We start from the raw sequence: 25104 nt of genomic DNA on the forward strand, positions 1-25104 counted from the left end.
TACAAGCATCTGAGATGCTCGTGCGTCTCAGGCAGATGGAGCACCTCTCCGCCGGCACCCGCATGATCGCCTCTGCATCGGCCAGCGCAGGGGATCTGGCGGTTACCGACGCTGTGTGAGAGGCGCCCACTAGACAGTACGGTGACTATGCTGCCTGACGGGGACACTACGCTGACTACACAGGGCTACCTCTGGGACACTACGCTAGGCAACCGTTGGGCTACACTGACAACATAGCTTAGTCTACGCTGAAAACTAAGCATAGCCTGCCGCCGTGAAACTACACAAGTACCAAAAAAACCATGAAAAACTTATGTTTACCTTTTGACAATGTTGATCTAGTGTGTGTTGACCTTTTTCATGTGTCGGCGTATTGACTGTCAATCTATCAACCAAATACCATTCTTTTAGTAGCAACAAATAGGATCAGAATTACTGGACTTTAGATCCCAACAATTACTACATAAACCTTTGTCTTTTATTTAATATTATTGCCATTATATTTACTTTTAATTGCTTGGGATAAATTAGTGTTTACTAGGTATACTAGATTCCATAATTCCATATTAATTAATAAAAAATATCACTAATATTACTTCCTTTAATATTGTTCCTTGTTTAGAGATCTGTATAAATTTCTTCCTCAACTACATTTCTAATAACATATATAAGAAATACTATATTAACATTATCATGTTTATTGGTTTGCATTTATTTGTAGCTGTTTATAGAAATGTTACTGATTTGTACTTTTATATACATAAAAAGTGCATATTTTTCCAAAAATTCTTGGTGTCCCTCTTTAAATATTATAAATGTTAGGTGATATGTGATTGCACTATATAAAGTAGCCATTGTCTGTATAGCACAAATACATTTATTAGTTTACAGTTTGCTGTTAAACATGCCTTCATTTATTTTATCTTATGCTGTGTTTTCACTGCAAGTGAGAAAGACACTGCATTTACCCGGCATTAAAATGCCGGGGACTGACGCGCTAGACCCCCGTTCTCACTGCAAGGCAAATTCCCGGGTGAAGAAGTTCTACCCAGGAATTTGCCTTTAAACACGGGTTTTTCGGCAGTGTGAACGGGTCAACCCGTGTCTGCATATCCGGATCTCAGACAAGGGTAAAAAGAAGGGTTTTACCCGTGTATGAAATCTGGATATGCAACCAGTGTTAAAAGGAAAATTCCCGGGTCTACATGCTAGACCCGGGAATTTAAGTGCAGTGAGAACGGGGTATAATTTTATTATTATTCCTTCCTTTTTCATCATTACCTTTCACCCCTCTATTCTGTTCTCCTCCAGTCATATAATTTCTTCCCTCACAATACTTCTTCAGCGATATCATTTCATCCTTCCATTCCATATTTCTCCAGTGATACTTCTTCTGCTCTCATCCCCCTCTCCTCCAATCACATTGGTACATCTGCGGCATGTGTACCATACAGGTTAGGAAACAGTGCTTTAATGGATACATTTTTTGAACAAAGCTTTTTTACATGACAAAGAAAATATAAAACATTTTATACACTAGGGCACAGGTTCTCAAACTCGGTCCTCCGGACCCCACTCAGTGCATGTTTTTCAGGTCTCCTCACAGAATCACAAGTAAGATAATTAGCTCCACCTGTGGATCTTTTAAAATGTGTCAATGAGTAATGAGTGCACCTGCTGGGGACCGAGTTTGAGAACCCCTGTAGTAGGGAATTCGTCCATGTAGTGCTTATACAAGGGTTTATTAAAGTTTACATAGATTGAAGAATTAAGCATTCAATCACTCCGGGGACAATTAAGTGATCTAGACAGATTGCTTAGAAAACAGCACAAAATGTCCCTGTGTGTATGCCCTTTAACTGTGAAGTATGGCATAGTGTCCATATGGGTTGGTGAAGCCTCAGTGGATACCCTGGTAGCTTCATTAGCCAGACCAAACCTGGTGCTAGGATAAACCAATAAGGACATTTGTGTAAAGACAAAACAAACATTAAACATATTAAATACAGTATATTGGGATTATGCTATTAAGTTACATGCAGAAAGTCACATACAGAACCCCCACACCACACCATCCAATGCTGTCCTGATACCTTATACACCTTTCACACCAGCCAGAATTCCCGGCTTGGTCCCAGTAACAACCTACGACTAGCGCTGGTGTGCAAGGTTCCCAATTTTGCTGGGATTTCAACTTTGCTAGCTAGCAGGGTTGCTCCCGCGACCAGCCAAGGTTACTGGCTGGTTTGAAAAGAACTTACTAGAGCAGCAGGGTCTGGGTTACAAACATTCCCGGGTTGGCCCCTTTCACACTGGCTTAGTCCCTGCATTTTCTAAAGTAAGGGGATCCAGACTGCGGGGATCCGGGCAATGGCAGCAGATCACTTGTAGCGCTATTTGCTGGGCAGCGGGTCGGGAAGAGCTTCCCGCCCCGCTGCCTGGCACATAGCATTACAAGTGCCCAGCCACCACTGCCCGGATCCCCGCAGTCTGGATCCAGCTGCCTGGACGCTGCTGCCCCCCCCTTACATCAGAAAATGCAGGGACTAAGCCAGTGTGAAAGGGGCCAACCCGGGAATGTCCCTGCTTGACCCCTGGGCTGTATTTCTGGGTAAGTCCCTGCATTTTCTGTTGTGAAAGTGGTATCACACCCAAAAGAAGCACTGGGCCTGATTCAGACTCAGTTATAATTTTGCAAAACTACAACTGCCAATGGAAGGTTGCGTGGGGCAGCCCAGCACGGGGTACTTTGTGAGCATTTTGCTACATAGCAAATCGCTCGCACATTACCGGCTACTCCCTGGCTGGATGCTGTAATGCAGCTGCCGCGACCTCAAAAGAAGCGCGTCTGTACAACTCCCACAAAACCGGCATCCCGCTCCCGGCCGCCACATAACCTGTGAGCTCCTGTAATCATATTTCAGGGCTTGCACGTGCATTTAGCTGCACATGAAAGGGCAGAGGTGCTGTTTTTCAGGCTTTATATTAATCATATACAAACCTGTGATGGCTTAGGGTGCCTTCCCACCACCAACTTTGTGTGGATCCTAAGTGGTGCCACTGTCAAACTAGCTGCTCACCAATAGTGTGTCAATTGGAGTCTTCATCAAGTCTTCCCTGGAATCTGGATCAACTTCCTCTTCTTGTGTAGTGTGTAGCTGCTGCAGCAACTGTACTTACTGTGGATGAGGTCTGTTCTGAAGCTGGGGGAGGGGTAAACCCAAACCCCTTCTGGGACACTGCATTGGGATGTCTGTGTCAGCATTCTGACCGCCAGCATCCCTACTGCCGGTCATTTGTGTCCGTTCCAGAGGTTCACAAACGCAGTCCTCAAGGCACCCCAACGGTCCAGGTCTTAATTATATCCATGCTTGGCCACAGGTGACTTACTTATTACCTCCGTAAGTCTGATTTAACCATCTGTGCTGAGCCATGGATATACCTAAAACCTGGACAGTCGTGGTGCCTTGAGGACCGAGTTTGGAAACTCTAGTTCAGTGGTCAGGGAACTCGGTCCTCATTACCCCACACAGTGCATGTTTTGCTGGTAACCCAGCAGGTGCACAGGTGTACTAATTACTAAGACACATTTTATAAGGTCCGCAGCTGGAGTTAATTATTTCACTTGAGATTCTGTGAGACCTGCAAAACATGCACTGCGTGGGGTAATGAGGACGGAGTTCCCTGACCACTGCTCTAGTCTATTCCCTCATTGGTACCTGCTGTAAAATGCAGTCTTCAGCACTAGTAACTTGGCAGTTAAAATTTTGTATGCTAGTGTTCCGTGCTTCCTTCAGGGTTCCTGTATTCTAACCTTGTTCCTCTTGTACCTCTTACACAGTCTGGTAATGGTCACAAGCTACAAATCCTTTCTAGATTATCATCTACACCAGTGGTTCCCAACCCTGGTCCTCAAGTACCCCCAACAGTGCACGTTTTGCAGGTCTCCACACAGAATCACAAGTGCTATAATTAGCTCCACCTGTGAATCTTTTAAAATGTGTCTGAATAATCTGTGCACCTGCCAGGTGACCTGGAAAACGTGCACTGTTGGGGGTACTTGAGGACCAGGGTTGGGAACCACTGATCTACACCAACGGTAGGCAACTGGCAGACCGTGGTCCAACTCTGGACCGCGAAGTACAGGAAACCGGACCCTCTCTAGACTATAGATTAGTGCCGCAGTGCTACAGTAGCATAGCAGTTGTGCTGTAATGATGCAGAGAGGCCACAGCATCCATCTTCCTTCCCCCACCATGGTGCCAATACTATAGCGATTGGTTGCATTAGTCACGTGAGCAGGCTGACACTGCGTCCCAGGAAGTGACTGGTGTGGAGGCTGAGGCCATCCCAGTCCTCCATGCACTGCAATGTGGAGGAGCCCCAAGGACTCAAATATAAAAGGCACAGATGTTTCAGCACCAAAATAAAAACTTGTTAATAATTACATTATAGATATTTGATTTTGTGGACCTCGATCAAAATAATTTGAGATATCTGGACTCCATTAAAAATTACTTGCCTACCCCTGATCTACACTGTTCTCTATTTGTTGTCCATTGGACTGCAGTGAGTGGTGGTCATTAATTTGCTTTGCCTATTGCTTGATGCATGTTGATACCTGCTACATTGCCTGATCAATGACTTACATTATGCTGCACAAATATGTCACTGGTTAACATGGAGTACTAAATGCAGCTCCTGCAGATGTATAGTCAATATCAGGCATTCCCAACCACGGTCCTCCAACAGTGCAGGTTTTAATAATATCCAGGCTTCAGCACAGATGGTTTAATAATTCCTTGGCTACTAATTAAGTCACCTGTGCTCAAGCCTGGATATCACTCAAACCTGCACTGTTGGTGTGCCTTGAGGACCGTGGTTGGGAATGCCTGGTCTAGACCAAATGGGAAATTCTTACCATGGGGACTGGGGGTTGAATTCTAAGTGCAGTGGAATTTTATATGACTTAAACCCAGAACACATTGAGCGATAAAATCACCGTTATCGCTCCATCATCTGTGCAGGCGTCATTCACAGACATGGCCCCTGCCCACCCCCCGCCATTGTTCACGGGCATCAGTGTGTATGCACTTTCCAATGCCGGATCCCTGCTGCCGACATCGTGCACACTGGTGATCGCACAGTGGGTACGCACCTCAATATGCATTTTCATCCAAAAAAAGACATCCAACGCTAGAAGAGTTGCAAGGGACCTGATGGCTCATTCATGCCAGGCATCTCACACTGCATGACATATTGAGGCTAGATGCAAGGACACATCTCTATGCTGGATGAGAGATCCAGAGTCCATCAAAAATGCAAATGATCTTACAATGCCATTAAACCATCGTTTATGGCTAACCCAACACACAAGTCTTTTTTGGGCACATTTGCATTACCAATATGCACATTTTGAACAACACAACACAATAGTTTGTTTCAAAAGTACAAACACATGTTTAAAATACATTCCGTATGCTTCAATTTCACATTGACAAAAGCTATAATAGAAATTTTGTTCTGATAATTACTAATGTTGCCATTATAGCTTGGCCTCTATTACGATTACGATATATTTGCGGGTGCGGTATTTTTTTTTTGTCAAACTCTGTGACGTATGGCAGTGCCTCTCTACCAGAAGTTGTTATATCTGTTTATTAGTGTTACTTTATAGTAATCATAGCCAATCATAGATATTATAGAAAAAAAATATATAATACTGGCACAGTAGATATATCTATATAGCTCACACTCCAGCACAAATCCCAAACTCATCCATTCAGGCTAATAGAGGACAGATATTCTATCCAGCTGCTATCACTGAATAAATAAGTAGTCCTACACAGTGTATATATACTCCTCACCGCACTATAAAACCTGCACTGATAGTAAATCAGTAAAACAAACTGTGGACTTCACACCTCAGTATAATTTTTTTATTATTATTATTATTTTGACATTCCTTCTTTGGCAATATTCCCTTCCACCCATTTTTGGCATTAGCAGAATGTTTATACGTAGAAATGTAAGAGTAGAAATAAACAAAAGAACATTGGCTTTGCAAAGCCACAATAGTCTCTTCACTGGTTGGAGCAAACTGCAGTTCTTTAGTTCAGTCATCATCGCCATAATTTATCACCTGGATCTTTGGTGCCAAAAGGGCCAACTAATGGCTGGACAGAGCTGGGACATAATTTTCAAGATATACATATACATGTTTAAAAAAAAAAAAAACTAAAAGAAATAAACATTGTTATAGTAAATACAACAAGGAACAGTGGTCATTTGAGACATGGTGCATCCATCGTACCATTAAGAGCATTTGGAGAAAGATTATTTTACTATAAGCCCAGGTGCAACTTTTTTTATTTTTTTAAACCTAGTAGCTTTATTATTAATCATATTTAATTTGTTTTAGCCTCCAGGATCATTCAAATTTTTAACAAAATCATTTGTCACATTGCAACACACCATATTTACATGAAAATACACTTTTGTTTTCAGGGACATGTGTTTAAATCACATCACAGTAGCTAATGGGAATGTGCTTAATAAGCACACTTATTAGGAGCACAGACATACAACCAAACAATAATGATGAAGATATCCCTCACATCCTTCTTGCACATTCACCCGCAGATTAATGGGGACGAAAGAACGGTTAGTCGCCACGGCTGCCACTAGATGGCACCGAATGGAGACAATTCATTTGTGGCTCTGTTCGGGCCTCCTGGGGTGCAAGCTGAAATGTGGCAAAACATTGGTTTGGGACATTTGTGCATCTAAACCCGGTACTAATGATCGGGCATACATGGGGGGCAACTGAATAGCTCCAAAGGGAGCTTAGAAAAACAATTGACTCAGCCCCATAGTGTCACATACTTTATGGAAAGCAACATATGGTAACTCTGTAAAAGCACTCATCTGGATAAGTCTTTAAAAAGTAGCATTTAAAAACCAAGGTGTGACTCAGAGAGTGTACAGTGTTAACAAAAAGTCAGACTTGGTCTTGTATATGTTCTGTGTGTCATCTATGCTCTCCACAATAAAAGGGGTTGTCAGAAGTAGAACTACATAAACAACAACCAATATGGCTCACCTTTTAACATCTCAGTCTTGCGGAACAAAACCAGATTAGGGGAAAAATAATTAACATCTTTAAATTGGTTGTTCGTCCTAAACGGATCTCATACTAGACTGTATTGGTATTTTGTATAGCACCATAACACAAGTCACATGATTAGGAACAAGACTTTACATATGCCTTAAAAAGTAAAATAAAAACATGATTAAAATTAAAATAAGAGATAAGAACCATATGATAAAATTTGTAAGGTACCTACATATGAATACCCTTAAGATTGTATGATTGTGGCTTAGAAACGGATAAGAAAAAAATATATAGTACGATAAGAGGCTAGAAAAAAAAATATTGCTAAAAAACAAAATTACCATATATACTCGAGTATAAGCCTACTTTTTCAGAACATTTTTTATGTTGACAAAGCCCCCCTCGGCTTATACTCGAGTGAGGGTCCCACTTGAGTCAATAAGTTTTCCCAGTTTTTTTATGTAAAATTACGTGCCTCGGCTTATATTCGGGTCGATATATACGGTAATTAAAAAGTTGTCATAATGAAGAGATCCAACAAATTCCTTTTTAGGGAACACATATTTTCAACCAATTGATCTCAAGTAAAGTGTAAAGAATACTACTCTTAATACAGGGTTCTAGCAAGCCTCTGCCACATGACGGATTCAAATGAGCTGCCTTTAACATAAGCAGACCAAACATTGGCACTTCCTTCCCATTCCTGGTGCAGTTGTCTTCTTGGACAGTAAATGTGGATATTCCGGAGGTAGAGAGGATAAAGACTAAGCTATGTAGTCAGAATGAAGTGAGGATGTGCTCTAGTGTCACTTGTAACTGCTAGAAACTTAATTAGTGCTTTTGTTATTAAGTACAAACCCAGGAACATAGAGAACGCCTTCCCAAATTGTTTTGAAGACCTGACAGTAACCAATATTCCGTTTGTTTAATTGACAACAAAGCAGTCCTGGGGAAACTGTAAAACCATTTCTCCATTAAGCTTGGAAGTGCCATAGTATTTTGCAGCAGGAGGAAGGGGAATACACTCAGAAAGGTGCACAAAGCTGCCCTTATGTAGTGTAGAGGATGCAGCTAAATTAAGAGACAACCTATGGCCAGCTGCCGCTACTGACCAGTGGAATAGGGCCAATTGAAACTGCTCCCAGAGAGAAGCATGTCCCGAATAAGTGTCTCTATTGGAGTCTTGCCCACAAGCCTCATAAAGAACAGTTGAGAGATGAGGGATGCAGGCACAGCTCTGAGAGCAGGCAGCCGCAGGAGGAGCCGTCCAAAACGCTGAGGCTGAGAGGGGTACTGAGCACGGACATACTCCGTAAGAGCCACTTGGGCTTTTTCCTGTAAGCTCTCCACGTGGGCTGGGTCAGTGAGGTTTCTGGCATCTGAGAAGACAAAAAAAACCCAGATAAAGAACAGGATGCAAAGAGCTTAATGAGAATTAGGACAACCAATGTAGTACCACAGTTCTAATCAACAACTAGTAGTATAGATAGTGTTCATTTCAAACCCCATGCAGTTCCTCTTTTCTGTCTAGGGTGTTGCTCTCTGCCTTGGTGCTTCTCGCAGAAGACTAAACAAGCACCACAGAAGGCAGCAACATCCAAGAAAGAGGAACTGCAAAGGTTTTGAAGGGTATGGGTCACTGGGTTGACCAACCCAGGGTCGACCACTGAAGGCCGAAATGGCTTAGGTCAACACCTGAAATAGGTCGACATGGATGGAGGATGGACACAAGCATTAGGTCGACATGGGGTTGTCAACGTTTTTTGTCCCAAAGGTTGACATTGTCGACATGGATACCATCTCCCTATGCTCGGCACATTATTCTATTCTCCCTCCACGCCCTAGTAAATGGTACGGCATGAAATACCGCCCGCCAACACATATCGGCTCAAAAAAAAAAAAGTGAAAAAACGATGTTGTCCTTTTCACTGTTAACAATGGCCATTGTCGACCTTCAACCAATGTCGACATATTTCATGTGTCGACCTTCAGTGGTTGACCCAATGCATGTCAACTTTAGGTGTGTCAAATTAATGACTGTATAGCGTTTTGAAAGGTGCAGGGTGCTTGATGAACACCAAGTATAAAATTACTGTATAGCAAGGAGAAAAATGATCCAATAGTAATATTCCAACATTACCTGAAGTAAAGAGTGCAATTGCTTTCAGACATGCATACTCCGCTGAGTCCACCTGAAGACGATTAAGCTTTTCCACTTGATCCTGGAAGACCCGTATCTGGTCCATGAAGGAGACCACCCTGTCAGCAGACATAGGAGAGGCATGGAAGCCAGCAGCAGCCAATAACGGGGCCATGTGCAGTGGTAGGGCTGACTGGGCCGCATTTAGTACAAACAGTTCACTCCAACTCAGCCGAAGCAGGGAAACTTGGTCTGCCATAGCAAGCTCTGGGAAGTAAGGGATATTTCTGGACCATTCCACTGTGCTGAAAAGGAGCCTGGCAGCCAACTCGCAGATGTTATCAATGCCCATAACACTGCCCTGCTGAGTATACTGCGACCCATAGCGTGATGCTGGGTAAGGCTCGGCTCGCAGCAGCTGAGAGATGAGTTCTGAAACCGGCTGTCCATTAAAATACTCGCCAGCTCCAGGTGCAGTAGTGGGGCTTGCACTGGAGTGAGCAGGAGGGATCCTTCCTCGCTGGACAGCTAAAAGCAAAAACAAAGTATGATGTTAGCCATGTTATAAAGCAAGTATATGACACCAAACCTAATCTAAAATCGCCTACAGCTGCACAAAGTGGACTTTAAAATTGTGTTTGAATATATTTTATAAAAAAAAAAAAAAAAAAACCACCATCTGCAGTTGAGTTTTATCTGTACCGTGTATTCATGACACTCAAGTTCCATTGTACTTCTGAACTTGGTGACATACAGTATCACCAAATCCTGGTCCCATTCACAACGGAATATAAATCCAGCAAACCTCATAAACATCATGTCTCCATTACCCCCCCAGTCACTATAATGTGCCTTTTGGCATGCACGCTCAGTTTACAAATTAACCTCTTTGTCTGAAAAAAATCTCCAACTGCTTTCTTTAACAGATACATGGCTCACACATTCAGACAGGGCCTCCCCTGCAGCACTGTCACATGTTGGTCTCCATTTCACAAGCACCTCCAGGCCTGGTAACCGTAAAAGAGATGGGGTGGAGTTGAAATATTACTGTCCCAATTTTTCACATACACAGTTCTACCACAGGTTCCATAACTCACATTGGTACTTGTGTAATAGCACGGTGCCTGGCTACGCTACGTTGTCAGTGTAGCCCAACGGCTGCCTAGCGTAGTTAGCGTAGTGACTCCGCGGTAGCCCAACGGCTGCCTAGCATAGTTAGCGTAGTGACTCCGCGGCAGCCCGGCTCTGACCCTGGTGTCCATGGCTCTGCCGTTCATGGCAAGCCTAGTGAGCGCCTCTAACACAGCGCCGGTAACCGCCAGATCCCCTGCGCTGGCGGACGCTGGCGAAGAGGGGATCATGAGGGCACCAGCAGAGAGGTGCTCCATCTGTCTGAGACGCAGGTGCGTCTCAGTATTATTGCGGCAGGGTACGGCAACCCTGCCCGTGTCTGCTTCAGGGAGAGCCTCCTTTTGAAACCCCCAATATCCACACCAGCCCGAAGCATGGCAAGCGCAGCGAGCCCCGTGAGTGGAAGAGTTATGCGCCCCCCCCGACCTGTTCATACCCCCACTATCTACGTCAGCGTGGAGTTGATTTTATAAAGTGTGGCGAGCGCAGCACGGATTACTTTACATGTATTCCGCATCCCCTTGTTGCGCTCGCCACACTTTATAAAATCAACTCCATGCCGACGTGGTTAGTGGGGGTATGAACAGGTTGGGGGGACGCGTAAAGCGTCCGTTTGCCTTGCTTTGGGCTGGCATGGATAGTGGGGGTGTTTCAGGGACACATATCTGCCAGGGATGCGGACTACGCTGGACGCGGGAATACTACGGTACTTCTGACAGGGACACTGACCACTTATTACGCTAGTGGGAATACTACACTACATCTGAGTGACTACGCTAACTACGCTGGCCGCGCGAACACTACACTGATTCCGACAGGGACGCTACGCTAACTACGTAACGGGCACCGTGCTATTACACAAGTACCCTCACATTTACATAATTTGCAGTACATTCAGGATATTTACCCCCTTCTCTCCACATGTTGCTGCTATTGATCGTTGGATCGCCCACCTGGACAATCAATTGCTGGAATCTTTTTATGCCTGTCTCCTCACTTCTTACTCTCTGATTATGGGCAATTCCAATATCACTATTGAGAGTCCAAAATCTGCTCATACCTCCTAACAACTCTGTCTCTCTCGGCCTCTCCCAATGGACTAACTCCTGTACTCACCAGGAGGACTGGGGCCTTAATCTTGTGTTTACCAGACTATGCTAAGCGGTCTTTCATTTTAATTAAGAAGAGTGCAAGGTGCTGTTGTCAACCTAGAAGTCAACTGTGGCACTCTAAATTAACATGACACCTAAAAAAACTCACATAATGGAGATCATCAGTGGCGTAAATTGTGTCCACCTCGTAAGTTGCGCAAATAAAACTCTAGCACTCTTTCGCAACGCCATTGGACACTGCCAAACAAGCATATTTCCAATATCTCATGTCTGCTCAAGCCTCTAACCCCAAGTGACTTTTTAATACATTTACAGCACTTCTTAACCCTCCCTTACCCAACCCCCAGCTACTATCTGTGTACAAGATCTTGCTTCATATTTCAAGGACAAGACTGATAAAGATCCAAAATGAAATGGTATCCTCCCTCCTTAGTCAGTCACCTGCTCAATGCCCTACCTGAAACCTCTGGCACCATCCCTATATATTATCCCACATCTTAAGATGAAGCATCTATACTCTTCTCATCCTTCTAATCTGTTATCTCTCATCAGTAAAGACCTATCTCCTGTGCTCATCCAAACCTTAACTAAAATCTGTAATCTAATCTCTCTATCTACAGGTATCTTTCCATCCCTGTTCAAGTATACAGATTATTCCCATTCTGAAAAAAAAACACACTATGCAATACTGTAGGTCACCCATGCGACACAAGTTAATATATTGCACTTGCCATACACAATCTAGTGTATGACAGCACAATGTATCATTACAGCATGCCGTCATTCATTACATTGTCTCATTTTACATGCACCACATCAGATGGGAAGAGGATATAAACAACCACTGTGAACAAGCAATCGGGCGATCACACTGTAAGATGCATACAATATATATCGCTCCAATCCACGTGAGCATTACAATGGATGGATAAAATCAGGCCTATAGGTTGCCATGGCAATTAACACCCCCCTTATGTGTTCTAATCATCATTACAGCTAGAACCCAGCATGTATAGCTTGCAGTTACAGCGTACCTCAATGCAAACTCCTCAGCATACTGTCTATACCCAATACTGTTTACAGCTGAGCGCTAGACACCATAATCCAGAACTTCTAAGTCCTGGAGTACAATGAGTAGACTAAAGTGTATACATAGCTCCACCTAAAATATATTCAGTTTGCAGCTCACACATTTTAGAACACAAATCACTGGCTCCTAATATTTACGTCTGGCTTCTAGCTTGAAGACATTTGTCCACTCCTCAGAATTAACCACTATTTAAATAAACGTACATGTTGGTTGATCTTTAGTAAGTGATCATAATCACTTTTAGGATGCAGGCAACAATCATTACAAAAGGCAGCTGTGGCCTTCCCCCCACTCTATTCTGTTTACAGAGCTGACCTTCCACCCGCTTGTCTCTGTGCAGATAGAAACCATGTTGATGTGTCTCATTTCTCTCTGCTTTAGACAGACACTTGCGTACAGCCTTCTCTCTGTGTGGAGACCTGCTTCCATTCTCTGCAGAATTAAGCAACACTGACCTCTTCCCTATGCACAGACAGAAGCAGGGCTGCTCTTCCCCCTCCTCTCTGCACAACACTGCTGACCCTGGCTACCCACTCTGTTGGGCAGATAAAGGCAGCCTGAACCTCCTGTTCCTGCACAGATACAGGAGCACCAATCCCTACAACTTTCCTGCACAGATACAGTGCTCTAATGCAAATCATCTCTCCTCCATGGATACAAGCAGTGCTCATATTTCTACTTCCCCTGGCTACAAATAGGCGGTGCTCACTCCCTAACCTCCATGCAGAACACTACAGCACTGCTCTCTGTAACTATACCCATACTGGCACTGCTTACATGTTGGCTAGTACGATTCAGCTCCCTAACTTACTGTTCTGTACATAATTAAATATGCCACCACCTTCTACATGCCCTTCCTTCTCTATATAACTGGCAACGTCATCTACCCAATTGTTATAAATAGTGTTCTCTCCACTACATGCAAATGCAGCACATCAATCTGCTCCGGGCACAGTGAAGAATGGTTAATAATGTCACCTTTTAATATGGGGATGGGGGTCATGTCAGTAATATTGTTGTTGCATATCTCTATTGAGAAAGAGCTGATCCACCACAGACCCCTTACACATACAGGGGTCTCATCAGCTCCCCTCCCTCAGCAGGCAGCACTGATCACTGATGCGGTTCTGTATATTAAAGGTCACTGATTTCTCCCCTCAACTCTGTACTTGGTTCACTCCATGTTTGCTGAGCCCTGCGAGGAATGTGCTGAACTGAGGAAGTGGCAGCAGAATGAGGGAGGAGAGGGGGAAAGAAAGAGCTTTTATTTACTTTCTAATGCCTGAATGAGCGCTTAGGATTCACTCAAGCAGGGAAAGGGCATAGAGCTCTAAGCTCATCAAAAGAAGGGCAGAGTGAAGAGCAACAGAAAAGAAAGGGATGGCGACTGGGGGGAAAAGGAGGGGAGAAAGGCTGATGGTGAAATAGAGCAAAGGGCTGAGCCAAAAAGGAAGATATCATGACATAGGGGAAAATGGACAGGATGGGACATAACTGAAAGCAGGTAATATGAGGAGGGGACAGTGACAATTAGTGGAGGGATGGAGGTATGAAGGAGGAAACACTTCTTTAGAAGATGACAGAGCTAGGGATTACAGATCCCATCATTTTCTAATTAAAATGATTGTATATCTCGCTCTCTTGCTCTTTTTAAGCCGCTCTGCAAGCCCCATTATGCCTCCCGTATAATTGTTTTCTGCTGTCCTCTATTTTACGGCCATGCACAGCAGCAGCACACACACGTGATTCACTGCTCTGACCTTTATCTACAAGGAGGTCATGTGGTCACATGATAAGGTGTTGTTCCTGGACGTCACCTGCCCTTTACTCATGCACTCTGCCCTTGGCATTTTATCTACACTCACAGATTATCACAGCTGCTATCTTCAACTTGAAAGCAACAAAACTATAGAAGGTAAAATATGTAGGCTAGCAGCTAAAAAGGATCAAGGGAAGGACAATAAATACACACAAATACTTGTTAACATTAACAGCAGACTTGTTGCCATGAAAACCATATTGTCCGGGTTCTCTGTTGACGAAGGATGAAAATATTACTAAATTATTTTATTATCTATTAACAGTTAGCGCAGCAAATTCCGTTGCGCTTTACAATTGGAAATAGTGATAAAAAAACTGGGTATTTACAGACAATTAAGAAGGTAGGAGGGCCCTGCTCGCTAGCTTACAATCTATGGAAATTAGATTGGAGAAAGGCTATTCTATGTGGAAGAGACTGGGAAGGAACACACAATTTCCCACTTTTCTTTATTCTTAAATGAAAAACAAAATATCTGACACAAATATAGAATGTTGCCGATTTAATATTTAAAAACATATAGGCAAAACCTTTTATTCCATTATGCTTTAAATGCATCATCATGAGTGATAAAGTTGCTTTCATCTATTACACTAGATCTATCAGACAATATTTACTTCTGGGCATACTTGCCTACCTGTCTCTCTCCATGCGGGAGAAAATGCTCTGTTTCTGGACTTCCCTGGTAATGTATAATTGCCATCACACGGGAAGCTAGGTAAAGGTGTTTCACCACAGGTGATGGCAATCATACATTACCAGGGAAGTCCAGGAGCAAAGCATGGAGAGTGACAGATAGGCAAGTATGCTTCTGGGTGATGTCATTTATATGACATCCTGTGAATCAAGGCCTTACTCAAAGGGTTGCAGAGCATGACAAGGACTTGTATTATATAGGACTTACTGTGTATGAGTATTCTGGTATGCCCTAATAATTCAATTGTGTGGTGTTTTGTCAATGGCCTGACATATAAACTGAACTACTCAGAATCTGTTCTGTTTTTGGATTGGCTTATTTGCAATGTGTCCCTAGGTTACAGAGTTCAGGGAAATTATTTTCCTAGTACAAAAAGTACCTTAAAACAACCGCGTTACTGGTAAGCATGTGTACCCTAAATGCAGAGAACTACAGTATACCCATGACTTTCAGTCATCCATTATAACATGGCCACTCATATTATATATTTATTTATTTATTATTTATTAACAGTTTCTTATATAGCGCACACAGATTCCGCAGCGCTTTACAGAGCATAGTTATAATCAAAAACACATAACAAATTACAGTACAAGACAGTTTAGGACAAGTACATGGTTAATATGGATAGGTGCACCAGGGGACAGGACACTGAAGCAATTATCAGGGTGGCAAAGGTTTATATATTCTAAGAAAGGCACATAAGGAGAGAGGGCCCTGCTCGTGAGAGCTTACATTCTAAAGGGGAGGGTATATATCATGTATATATATGTCTAGTGTCTGTGTGTCTCTGAAACACTGCCATCGGTTGGCAGTGAGTGAAACTACATCTTTTTCTCTCTCACTCATACCACACACACAGAGGCAATCACAAGTTAGCAGACTAGCTTTCGAAGCTTTTGCGTCGAGTGGGCTTACTAGTATATATATATATATATATATATATATATATATATATATATATATATATATATATATATATATATATATATATATATATATACACATACATACATACACTATATAATATGAAGAGATTAAAAGCCACTGGAGACTTTTGTGACCATGTAGAGGGAACTGCAGATTGTGATTTTATACAGAATACCCTTTTTAGTTTACAGTATGGTGCTTATTATTTTTCTGCTACACAAGTTCTGATAAAAAAAATAAAGCTACAGTGTACATTGGGGCGAATACATGATTGGGAGTGATGACTTATGATGGGCTAGGTGAGTAAAATATGGCATAAATGACCTTGTCTGAAGGTTGCATGTACTGTACCTTCCTTCCTCATGCCCACACGGAAGCATTTCTTTAATCGGCAGTACTGACATTGGTTGCGGTGGTGCTGGTCAATCTGACAGTCACGATTTGACCTACATAGAGAGACAGATACACAGTAAATAAAGAGTATAAATATATGACATCAAAGAATTAGGCATAACAAAAAAATATATAGTCAACTTCACACAACCGCAAAGCTAATGATAAACACAGACGTGTACAACTGCACATATAAGCACATTCAAAATTCAGATGCCTCACATCTGTCGTGTAATAAATAAATTACTTTGTTGCTTATTAAAATTTCATAAAAATCACTTGCATAAAAATGTCCCGATTTCACAGTGGGCCATTCCCAGCACACCCTGGTATTACTATAGTGCACATACATAGAAGTCCAAATAGCACCTTCTGGATTCACAGAATTCACTACGCTTATGTAAGAAAAAAAAAACCTTTAATGACATTCTATAAGACGATTTCTCCCCATCTGTCTTGTTATTAGTTGCTGAACACAATAGTTTTAAGCAGGGTTTGCTGGTTTAAACCAAATTTATGTAGTTTTTTTTTTTGTTTTTTTTATGTACTGTTTTTTAAAAAATTCTGTAACTACAGGCACAACACAGTGACTTCTTAAAAAAAAAAGCCTATTTTAAAGGAATCTCTGGTATTATTACACATTCCTGCTTGTGGTGTTCATCAAAGTAAACTGAACCAATGTAGTAAATCACACACAACAAAAGATATAGAGAGGTGAATCAGATGAGAGGTGCTAAATCTGCATAGCATCAAGCTTTGCCCCCAACATTCCCATAGGACAGGGAAAAAAAAACACCCTTAACTCTCAAAACTTTAAAGAGTAAACATACCAACACATTAAACAGGCAACACACAGAGAAACGCTTCATGGTTTTATCTTCATGTTTTCAAAACCTTATGACATATCCAGTGATAATGCTTAACTCTTTCTTTTTTGGGGTTTGTGTTTTTCTCTGACAAAGTACTTTTCAATGTTTTAATTATGTTTAGTCTAAAATTGGTTTTATTGAGAATTTTTAAATAAATCATATCAAAGCCTAATAACATTGTATTTTTAACATATGGTTGATAAAGGTTTCTAATACTTAGCAATGTTGCACAGTATTATTATAACAAACAGGATTACATTTTTTTCATTAAGAAGTTAATGGGGAAAAAAATTGGTTTGAACAAAACAAAAAAAGCGTTTTTTTTTCTTTCTTTTTTTCAAACTGGTTTTAATTCAACCCTGAGTTTTTGCCAGCTGACCTCAGCTATCTGGTTTGCTATAAAAGTAGTGGAATTCCAGGGTTGAGTATGGGATTCTGACATTGACAATACCAGTGTCCGTGATCCTGACAGTTTTAGGGTAAAGCCGCATACAGCATACACATGATGCGATTTGGCCAGGCAATTTTAATTAGTCAGAATCCTCTAGCAAGTAAGCCAAAATTGCCTTGTGTGTACACTGCCGGCGATAGCAAAGCCAATTCGCTAAGTCAAAACCGCCAAGCCCATGTGTACACCCCTTTAGTATGCTAACCTTATCCTCCTTTCTCACAACCTATCCTTCATCTTCAAATCTACTGCACTTGAACCCCAATGTGTATGAATGATAGTGGGATGGAGCTGGTTGTATGGTGCTATACTAATATATGTAAAATGAGGATATGCTTGCTCAGTGAAACAAATATCTAGGTCGTGCTTAAAGTGCAAATTCAAATTCGCCAAACATACGGATGTACCGTGCTTGATAAAACTTTACTCAATATCAATGATTGGGATCATACAGAATTACCACTTTTACATACAAGCAGGTGGACGGGGAATACCAAAAGGTTGGTTCTGTTGTTGGCTGCCGGAAGGGGATGGTGGTTTAAGTGAGGAAAAAAGTGAGGGAAGAGGACCCTATTCATGACCACACATTAACTGGTGGCTTCATCCATATTGGTGACATTATGGTCCTATTATTTTAGCCCTTTTGGTACTTAACATCAAAACACATACAAAGCCACAATGTTTGACAGTATATACCAGTCCATTTAGTTTACAAAATCAGACTTATAGGGCCTTTATTCATAAGACTTTCCATTGCGCTGGCTGCACACAGTCCATGTAACGCACGCTGCACTTTACAATGAATACATATTCACTTCAAACCCCCTGGGAGGTCAGCCTCTCTTGGGCCTGATTCAGAGGTGTGATCTAATGCACGGGATGCTGCAATCCTGTACGCAGCGGATGTGTGATAATATGCTAAGGCTTTAGCTGCCTGTAAATGGATTTAGACACCCATTGGCGCCCTTACAATTATCAGTATCTGCGCACACACAGGTTGCCGTGCTCACAGATCCTCTGCTAATAAACCATCTGATCACCCTATGGTCATGCCCAATGGGTATGGGGAGTGAGTCATTCAACTGCGTAAACATCGGCATTACGCACATCCCTGAATCAGGCCCTTTGGCAACATGTACAGAACCTAAATATTCCTATCCTCTCTCCCCTTCATGCCCGCTGCCAGTGGCAAGGTTATATGTTTCTGAGTGTTTGTTTTGTGTTTATTGCTGGCTGAATGAGCATGCTGGCATATGTTGTTCTACAATGGCTGAGAAAGAACTATATGATGATTAAGGTGAAACGTATTTAGTCACCATTTAGTCAGTATGCCCAGCTAAAAGAGACACGTCTAAATGAATATATTTTAATATCCTAATTCAGCTTTTGCCTTGCTTATGAAAGGGTTAATGCAGTTGTCCACGTGGGTTAAGGTAAATAAGACTGTTAAGGAAAAGAGGGGTGGTGCTGCATGTTAAATAAACACATTGCAAAGGTCAAGAGTAATAATGTTTCTCTTAACTGGGGCCAGAGCTCCACAGAGACTGCACAGATAGGTGTTGGATTTTTCAGGCACCCACATGTAGAGCAGCATTATTATTTCTTTTTTACATAAAATGGTCTAATTTGATTTTAATGTATGCAAATTTCTGCATGTTGAATATAACACAAATTCATACATTAACCATTTTACAGCAAATAAATAAAGGAAAGACAAAAGTAAAAAATATGGCAAAAGCACACCCAAAAAAAAAAAAACTGTCAAAACTGGCTTACAATCAGCTATATTCTTCAAAATCAGAGCTGGAATAACACGAGATTGAGAATTTATCCCGAATCCCATCCATTATAGCACAATAGTGGGTCTTTTCCTGGCTGATAAAAACAGCCTCTAATTGGATACTGCAACAATGACCATTGGTCATAAATTGCAAAATCAGGTTGTTTTTATCATCCAAAATATACTGCGCGTAATTGGATACCCATGGAAAACTATGGTTTCAACAGAACAAAAGAAGAATTATATTACTTTTTTTTTTAAAGGGATAAACGTATAAGTATTATTTTATAGCGAGTTGTAAATTCTGTTATTTAACGACAGCATATGCTCTAGTCTGTTAACATACAAAGCTGGGGAGGCAACATTATGGTCTTATATAAACTGGCATCAAAACAATTCTTTTAATGTCACTTATAAAAAGCACACAAACAGATATGGGAATGGAACCATTAGTTTCAATGACCCTATACCAACTAATAGGTCAGCAACATTTGTGTTGCAGCACAATTTTAACTCTTGGCTTTGCCATCTTCATTTATTTGTTTTCGCTGCCAGTATGAATGCTGGGACCAACGGAGTGTCCTTTATAGCTCCCCCACCCCTGTCAAGAAGAATCACAAATGACATGTTGTGTCACCAGCATTTTATTCAACAGCAGGCTGTAATGGCATTTAGGATGAAAAGGTTTTAGAATAAAGACTATGCACAGGATTCCAGTTCCCAAGCATCTGGCCTCTGACTGCAGACCTGTGTGTGTTCTGACATACAAGAGACTAAAATCCACACTTAATGTAAAATAAAGTTTCTGAAATAAATATTAATCTTTAAAAAAAAAAATATATATATATATATATATATATATATATATATATATATATATATATATATATATATATATATATATAAAACAATAAAAGGGGTATAGATCATTAGGTTACCACAATGTTGTTCGACAGTCAATAAAGGGTCCAAATCCATAGTCTGATGCAGATCATAGGAATTTATTATGATATAGTACAATTATTGTAGGCGATACTACATTAGCAGGTACAAAATATAAAATAGAACCTCAGAGGTGCATGCAATGATGTGGTGGACAGAGTTGAGCAATTTGTCACCACTGCGCATGCCAAAACGACTGGATAGCGATAGCGGACCCACAGAGGACTGATTTGCAAAGTGAGTGTCAAATGATGGCTAGAAAACCACATGTGTATCAGGACTGTTCTCTGGGCGTTCCCTAGTCAGCCACTGCGAATCCGTTGGCAGCTGGAGAGGCCTCTCCATCTTAGGAGGACAGCACACGGTTGCTCAGAGGTCCGTTGATGTAATCAATGTGCACCCAATGCTCTCACTTATGTATTTGAGCACCACATGCAAGCGCCGGCAGGAACTGTCTCTTTGCACAAGATGGCAGCTGGGTCATTAGCATATTTTTAAGCACATTGAAAACGAAATCAGAACTGTGCATGTAACAATGTACACCTAAGAATCAGCCTAATGTGCCCACTTTTAAACACCCCCTTAAAACAAAAAGGAATTATAGAGTATAGGGTATGTTGGAAGGAGATAAAATGGAATTCACTGATTTTTATGCATTTTAGAGCCTTTATGGCAGCAAATGTGGTATTGCAAATTAGAATGGTATTAAGTATGTTACATGATCAGGCACACTATACACACTATTAATTGCAAAGGGTTTGAGTTGCCGTAACAACAAAATAGCTTACTACCCCCTATGTGGCAGAAAGCACTTTTATGAAAATTCAGTCCGCCATAAAGTGCGTCCAGTGCCGTGGCGATTTACACTCACGAATTAATCTCGGCTAATAGGATCCACCCCTAATTCTATATTTTATTACCTGTTCTAGAATTTATTACCTGTTATTTATAAAGCACACATATTAGAGCTTCACAGAGAATATTTGGCCATCCTCATCGCTCCCTGCCCCAGTGGAGCTTACAATCTAGGGGCCTAATTCAGCATGGGTCGCTAATTAGAGACTTCACAGTCCAAACTATTAATCTCATTGCACATGCAAAAACACATATTGCAAATAAATGTCCATACGCATAGTAGTCACTGTTTGACAGGAAGCCAGCATTAGGAGGCAGCACGGATGGTGTAGTGGTTAGCATTACTGCCTCACTGTGCTGAGGACATGGGTTCCATCCCCACCATGGCCCTAACTGTGTGGAGTTTGTATATTCTCCCCGTGCTTGCGTGGGTTTACTCCGGGTACTCCAGTTTCCTCCCACAATTCAAAAATATACTGTTAGGTTAATTGGCTTCCAACAAAAATTAACCCTAGAATGTCTGTGTGTGCATGTACATGTGGTAGGGAATATAGATTGTAAGCTCCACTGGGGCAGGGACTTATGTGAATGTTCAAATATTCTCTGTAAAGCGTTGCGGAATATTTATGCGCTATACAAGAAACTGTTTATAATAAATAAACAACTAAAGAGGCGGAAACATGGCATTTTCTGGGTGTGTTTGTGAAAATGCAGGCATGCCAAGGTGTCTTTTAGGTGGATCTCGCAATTTCAACTTTCAGCCTGGTTCTTTAGCTATTAGAGGAAGCCCTAGACCAGGCATGTCCAAACTGTGGAAATCCAGCTGTTGAGAAAATACACAACCCAGCATCCCTTGCCATAGTTTTAGCATTCCCCAACAGCAAAACTCTGGCAAGGCATGATGGGACGTGTAGTTTCACAACAGCTGGAGGGCCATAGACATACCTGCCCTAGACTACTCAGATGGAAAATACTCTTTGATGTTTCAGTTTTTGCAAACAGATCTGCGAATGAACCGCTATTTGCTATTCATTCGTGATTTTGCAATGGGCATTTAGTCTTTCTTTCTGGGCACGACTTTTGGATCCCAGTCAACTGCTTTTTCTTTCATAGCAATCCATGATAAAATTAGGCCCTATATCCCTACCACATGCGCACACACTCATGATAAGGTTAATTTGTTTCTTGGGAGTCCATTTATTCTTGGATTGTAGGAGGAAATCAGAGTACCCGGAGGAAACTCACACAAGGAGAGGGGGGGGGGGGGGGATTTCAAACACCACACAGTTGGTGCCATAGTGGGAGTCAATCCCACAACCTCAGTGCTGTAAGGCAGTAATGCTAACTGTTACACAGTCCACTCTGCCCTATTAGAATGAAAACATACAGATGGAGCCTGGCTCATCCAGACAGGGGTGCCCCCTGGCAACTCAGATCCCACCGGGTCCCCGCCGCCGGTCCCCCTTGCCACCCCGAAACCCCCCTCCCCCCCAACCCTGCCCATCTCCCTGAAGAGGAGACGGGCAAGATGACGCTGCCCTGCCGCCAAAGGATTGGGACGCGCGTGCCCGTGAGAGGCACACGCATCGCAGTTCAATGTAGTCCCTGTCCACCGGTGCTCGTCAGTCAGAGCGGAAGCTCTGGCGGGCGCTGAGCAAAGATGACAGGGGCTACATCTGTATGCCTAGTTTTCAGCAGAATATGGGATGGTACTACACAAATGGTTTGCAAAGAACTCTAATGACAGGTAGTGATCAGAGATGTCAATCAATGTACATTGTTTCGGTTTTGCAGAGACAATGGAAGTTACATTATACTAAATGATATATCTTCGTTTATTTTACTTATAACCATCCACAAATACACCAGTTTGTGATACTATCACCATACACCTTGTAATTTTGTTGTATGGTAATGGAATAATCTACAGCAGTCACTATAAGAAAGAACCTAGGGACAGAGATCTTCCAAAATATGTCATTATGAAAGCATAAAAAAACATTCTCATAGACAGAACTTGACTTAACTATATACAGCAGGGCCTTGAAATGCCAATGCTACTTACCTGCAGGTGTAACTGAGGTTTCTACGAATACTCCTCTTAAAGAAACTTTTGCATCCTTCACAGGTGAAAACCCCATAATGCTTGCCACTGGACTTGTCACCGCACACTACACAATCCACCTGAATTCCAGGCCGTTCCTCGTCACCCTGCTCCGGATCACTCATACCTCCAGGAGGTGAAGCCTCATCCTCCTCAGAGTTTCTTGGGTAGCCCTTCCCCATGCCATTAGTGTCACCGTTGGGATCTCCCCACCCCCCAGACACCATGGCCATAACAGCACCCAAATCAATTAAATGTATGAAATGAGTACAGACCTTTCCAAGTGAATATTAAAGGACACTGTACTTGTAGCCACCTATATACTTTTCTTTACAAGTACATTTTTTGAGGTGAACTGAGAATTGCAAGTACAATAAATGGATAAGTGAATAACTGCTCATTAACGGTAAGGAACAGCTCCAACAAAAGGTAGTGATGGTGGTATTATAACAAGGAAAAGTTATGACTTATTCTTGCTGGTGTTTGGAGGGTGAGTGTGGTGACAGAGGTCAGAGTTGCAGCAGCACTTATGCCCTTCTTGTTGGCCTGCCTGGGTTACAGGAACAGGACAGACAGGTTCTGTGGAACCTAACAGGATGGAATGAAACACAGCTCCAGCAGCCCTGAGGGATGTTTTGGAATCTGACAGAGCTGCTGCTATAATACACAAATGTACGAGAAGGTAAATAAGGTTATATGTAAGAATATAACTATTGTGAGCAGTGAGTGTTGCAGCAGGGTATGGGGGTAGGTCTGTGGGGTGCGGGCAGATTGCTCACTCACTAAAAGTTTAAAGTAGTGAATTGAGGCTGATATTCAGGCTGATCATGCATGTAGTGTGTATGTGTGTGACTAGTAACGTGGTCTATATGTGTAGCATGTGTCTGTGGGTGGGAGTGTGCGGGGGGATGTAGACGGGGGGCTGCTGTTGCTGCCGCTACAGGGTGAGGTGGGTGAGGTCTGGCAGTTGCGGGCTGTGCTGAGACTAGGAGTAGCGGGATCTCTGTGGGGCTGGCTGTGGTGTGGAGGATCCCTGCAGGGCAAGTCGTGTGTGTGCGTGCGGGGATCTGACGTGTCCTGTGGGGTATTAGGTGGCTATGGGTGAAGGGAACAGTCTGCGACCAGGATCGGGAGTAGGAGAGGCCCCCCTGCGGGGTGCAGTTACCCGGTGAAGCCCATCTCTGCTCGCCCCATGCCCGGTGCCCAGTCCGGAGTGCGGCCGATGGGAGCGGAGAGGGTGGAGAGCCGGGGCCCCTCCCACCATGTGACACCCGAGAGGAGGGTCCTGACCAGGGGAAGGATCCGGTGTCCTGGGGAGGGAGGGGCCCGGGCAGTGTGAGACTGTGAGTGTGCTGCTGTGCAGTGTGTGCCACTGCCCTCTGTGATGCCCGGCTCTTGTCTTCAGCTGCTGCTGGCAACATGACCGCGGCAGCATTGTCTCCGGCACATAGGACATCTACAGGGGACTGTGCCATAGGTTGGCGTCATTAGCAGGGCACACAATGACAAGTCCGCCTCAGAACCTGGCAGTGTCTGTGCTAATTTGTGACAGTGGGAAAATATGATGTGGGGGCATCGCCTAGTGCCTCATTTTATTTACAGAAATATGTATACATACACAGTTAATATATTTTTCTATGACAAAGCTGCTGCTGATACCTACACTTACAACCTGCTGCT

At 42.5% G+C, this 25104-nt stretch overlaps 1 protein-coding gene across 2 annotated transcripts; it reads right to left on the minus strand.

Annotated features, from left to right (window-relative positions):
* Positions 1-5925: 5925 nt before the first annotated feature.
* NR2F6 (nuclear receptor subfamily 2 group F member 6) lies at positions 5926-24844 on the minus strand. Of its 2 annotated transcripts, none has more exons than XM_083181902.1 (4): positions 23386-24844; positions 16358-16479; positions 9255-9782; positions 5926-8493 (listed from the first exon to the last, which is right to left on the minus strand). In XM_083181902.1, the coding sequence occupies exons 1-4, from the start codon at positions 23655-23657 to the stop codon at positions 8219-8221; spliced, it is 1197 nt and encodes a 398-aa protein (XP_083038028.1). In that variant the 5' UTR covers positions 23658-24844; the 3' UTR covers positions 5926-8218. The 2 variants fall into 2 exon arrangements, with proteins under 2 accessions (XP_083038028.1, XP_083038037.1); XM_083181911.1 differs by having other exon boundaries at positions 16385-16479; positions 23386-24841.
* Positions 24845-25104: the final 260 nt, after the last annotated feature.

The sequence above is a fragment of the Crinia signifera genome, chromosome 1 (genome assembly GCF_055691185.1).
Source record: "Crinia signifera chromosome 1, ASM5569118v1, whole genome shotgun sequence".
In the NCBI taxonomy this organism is placed as follows: domain Eukaryota; kingdom Metazoa; phylum Chordata; class Amphibia; order Anura; family Myobatrachidae; genus Crinia; species Crinia signifera.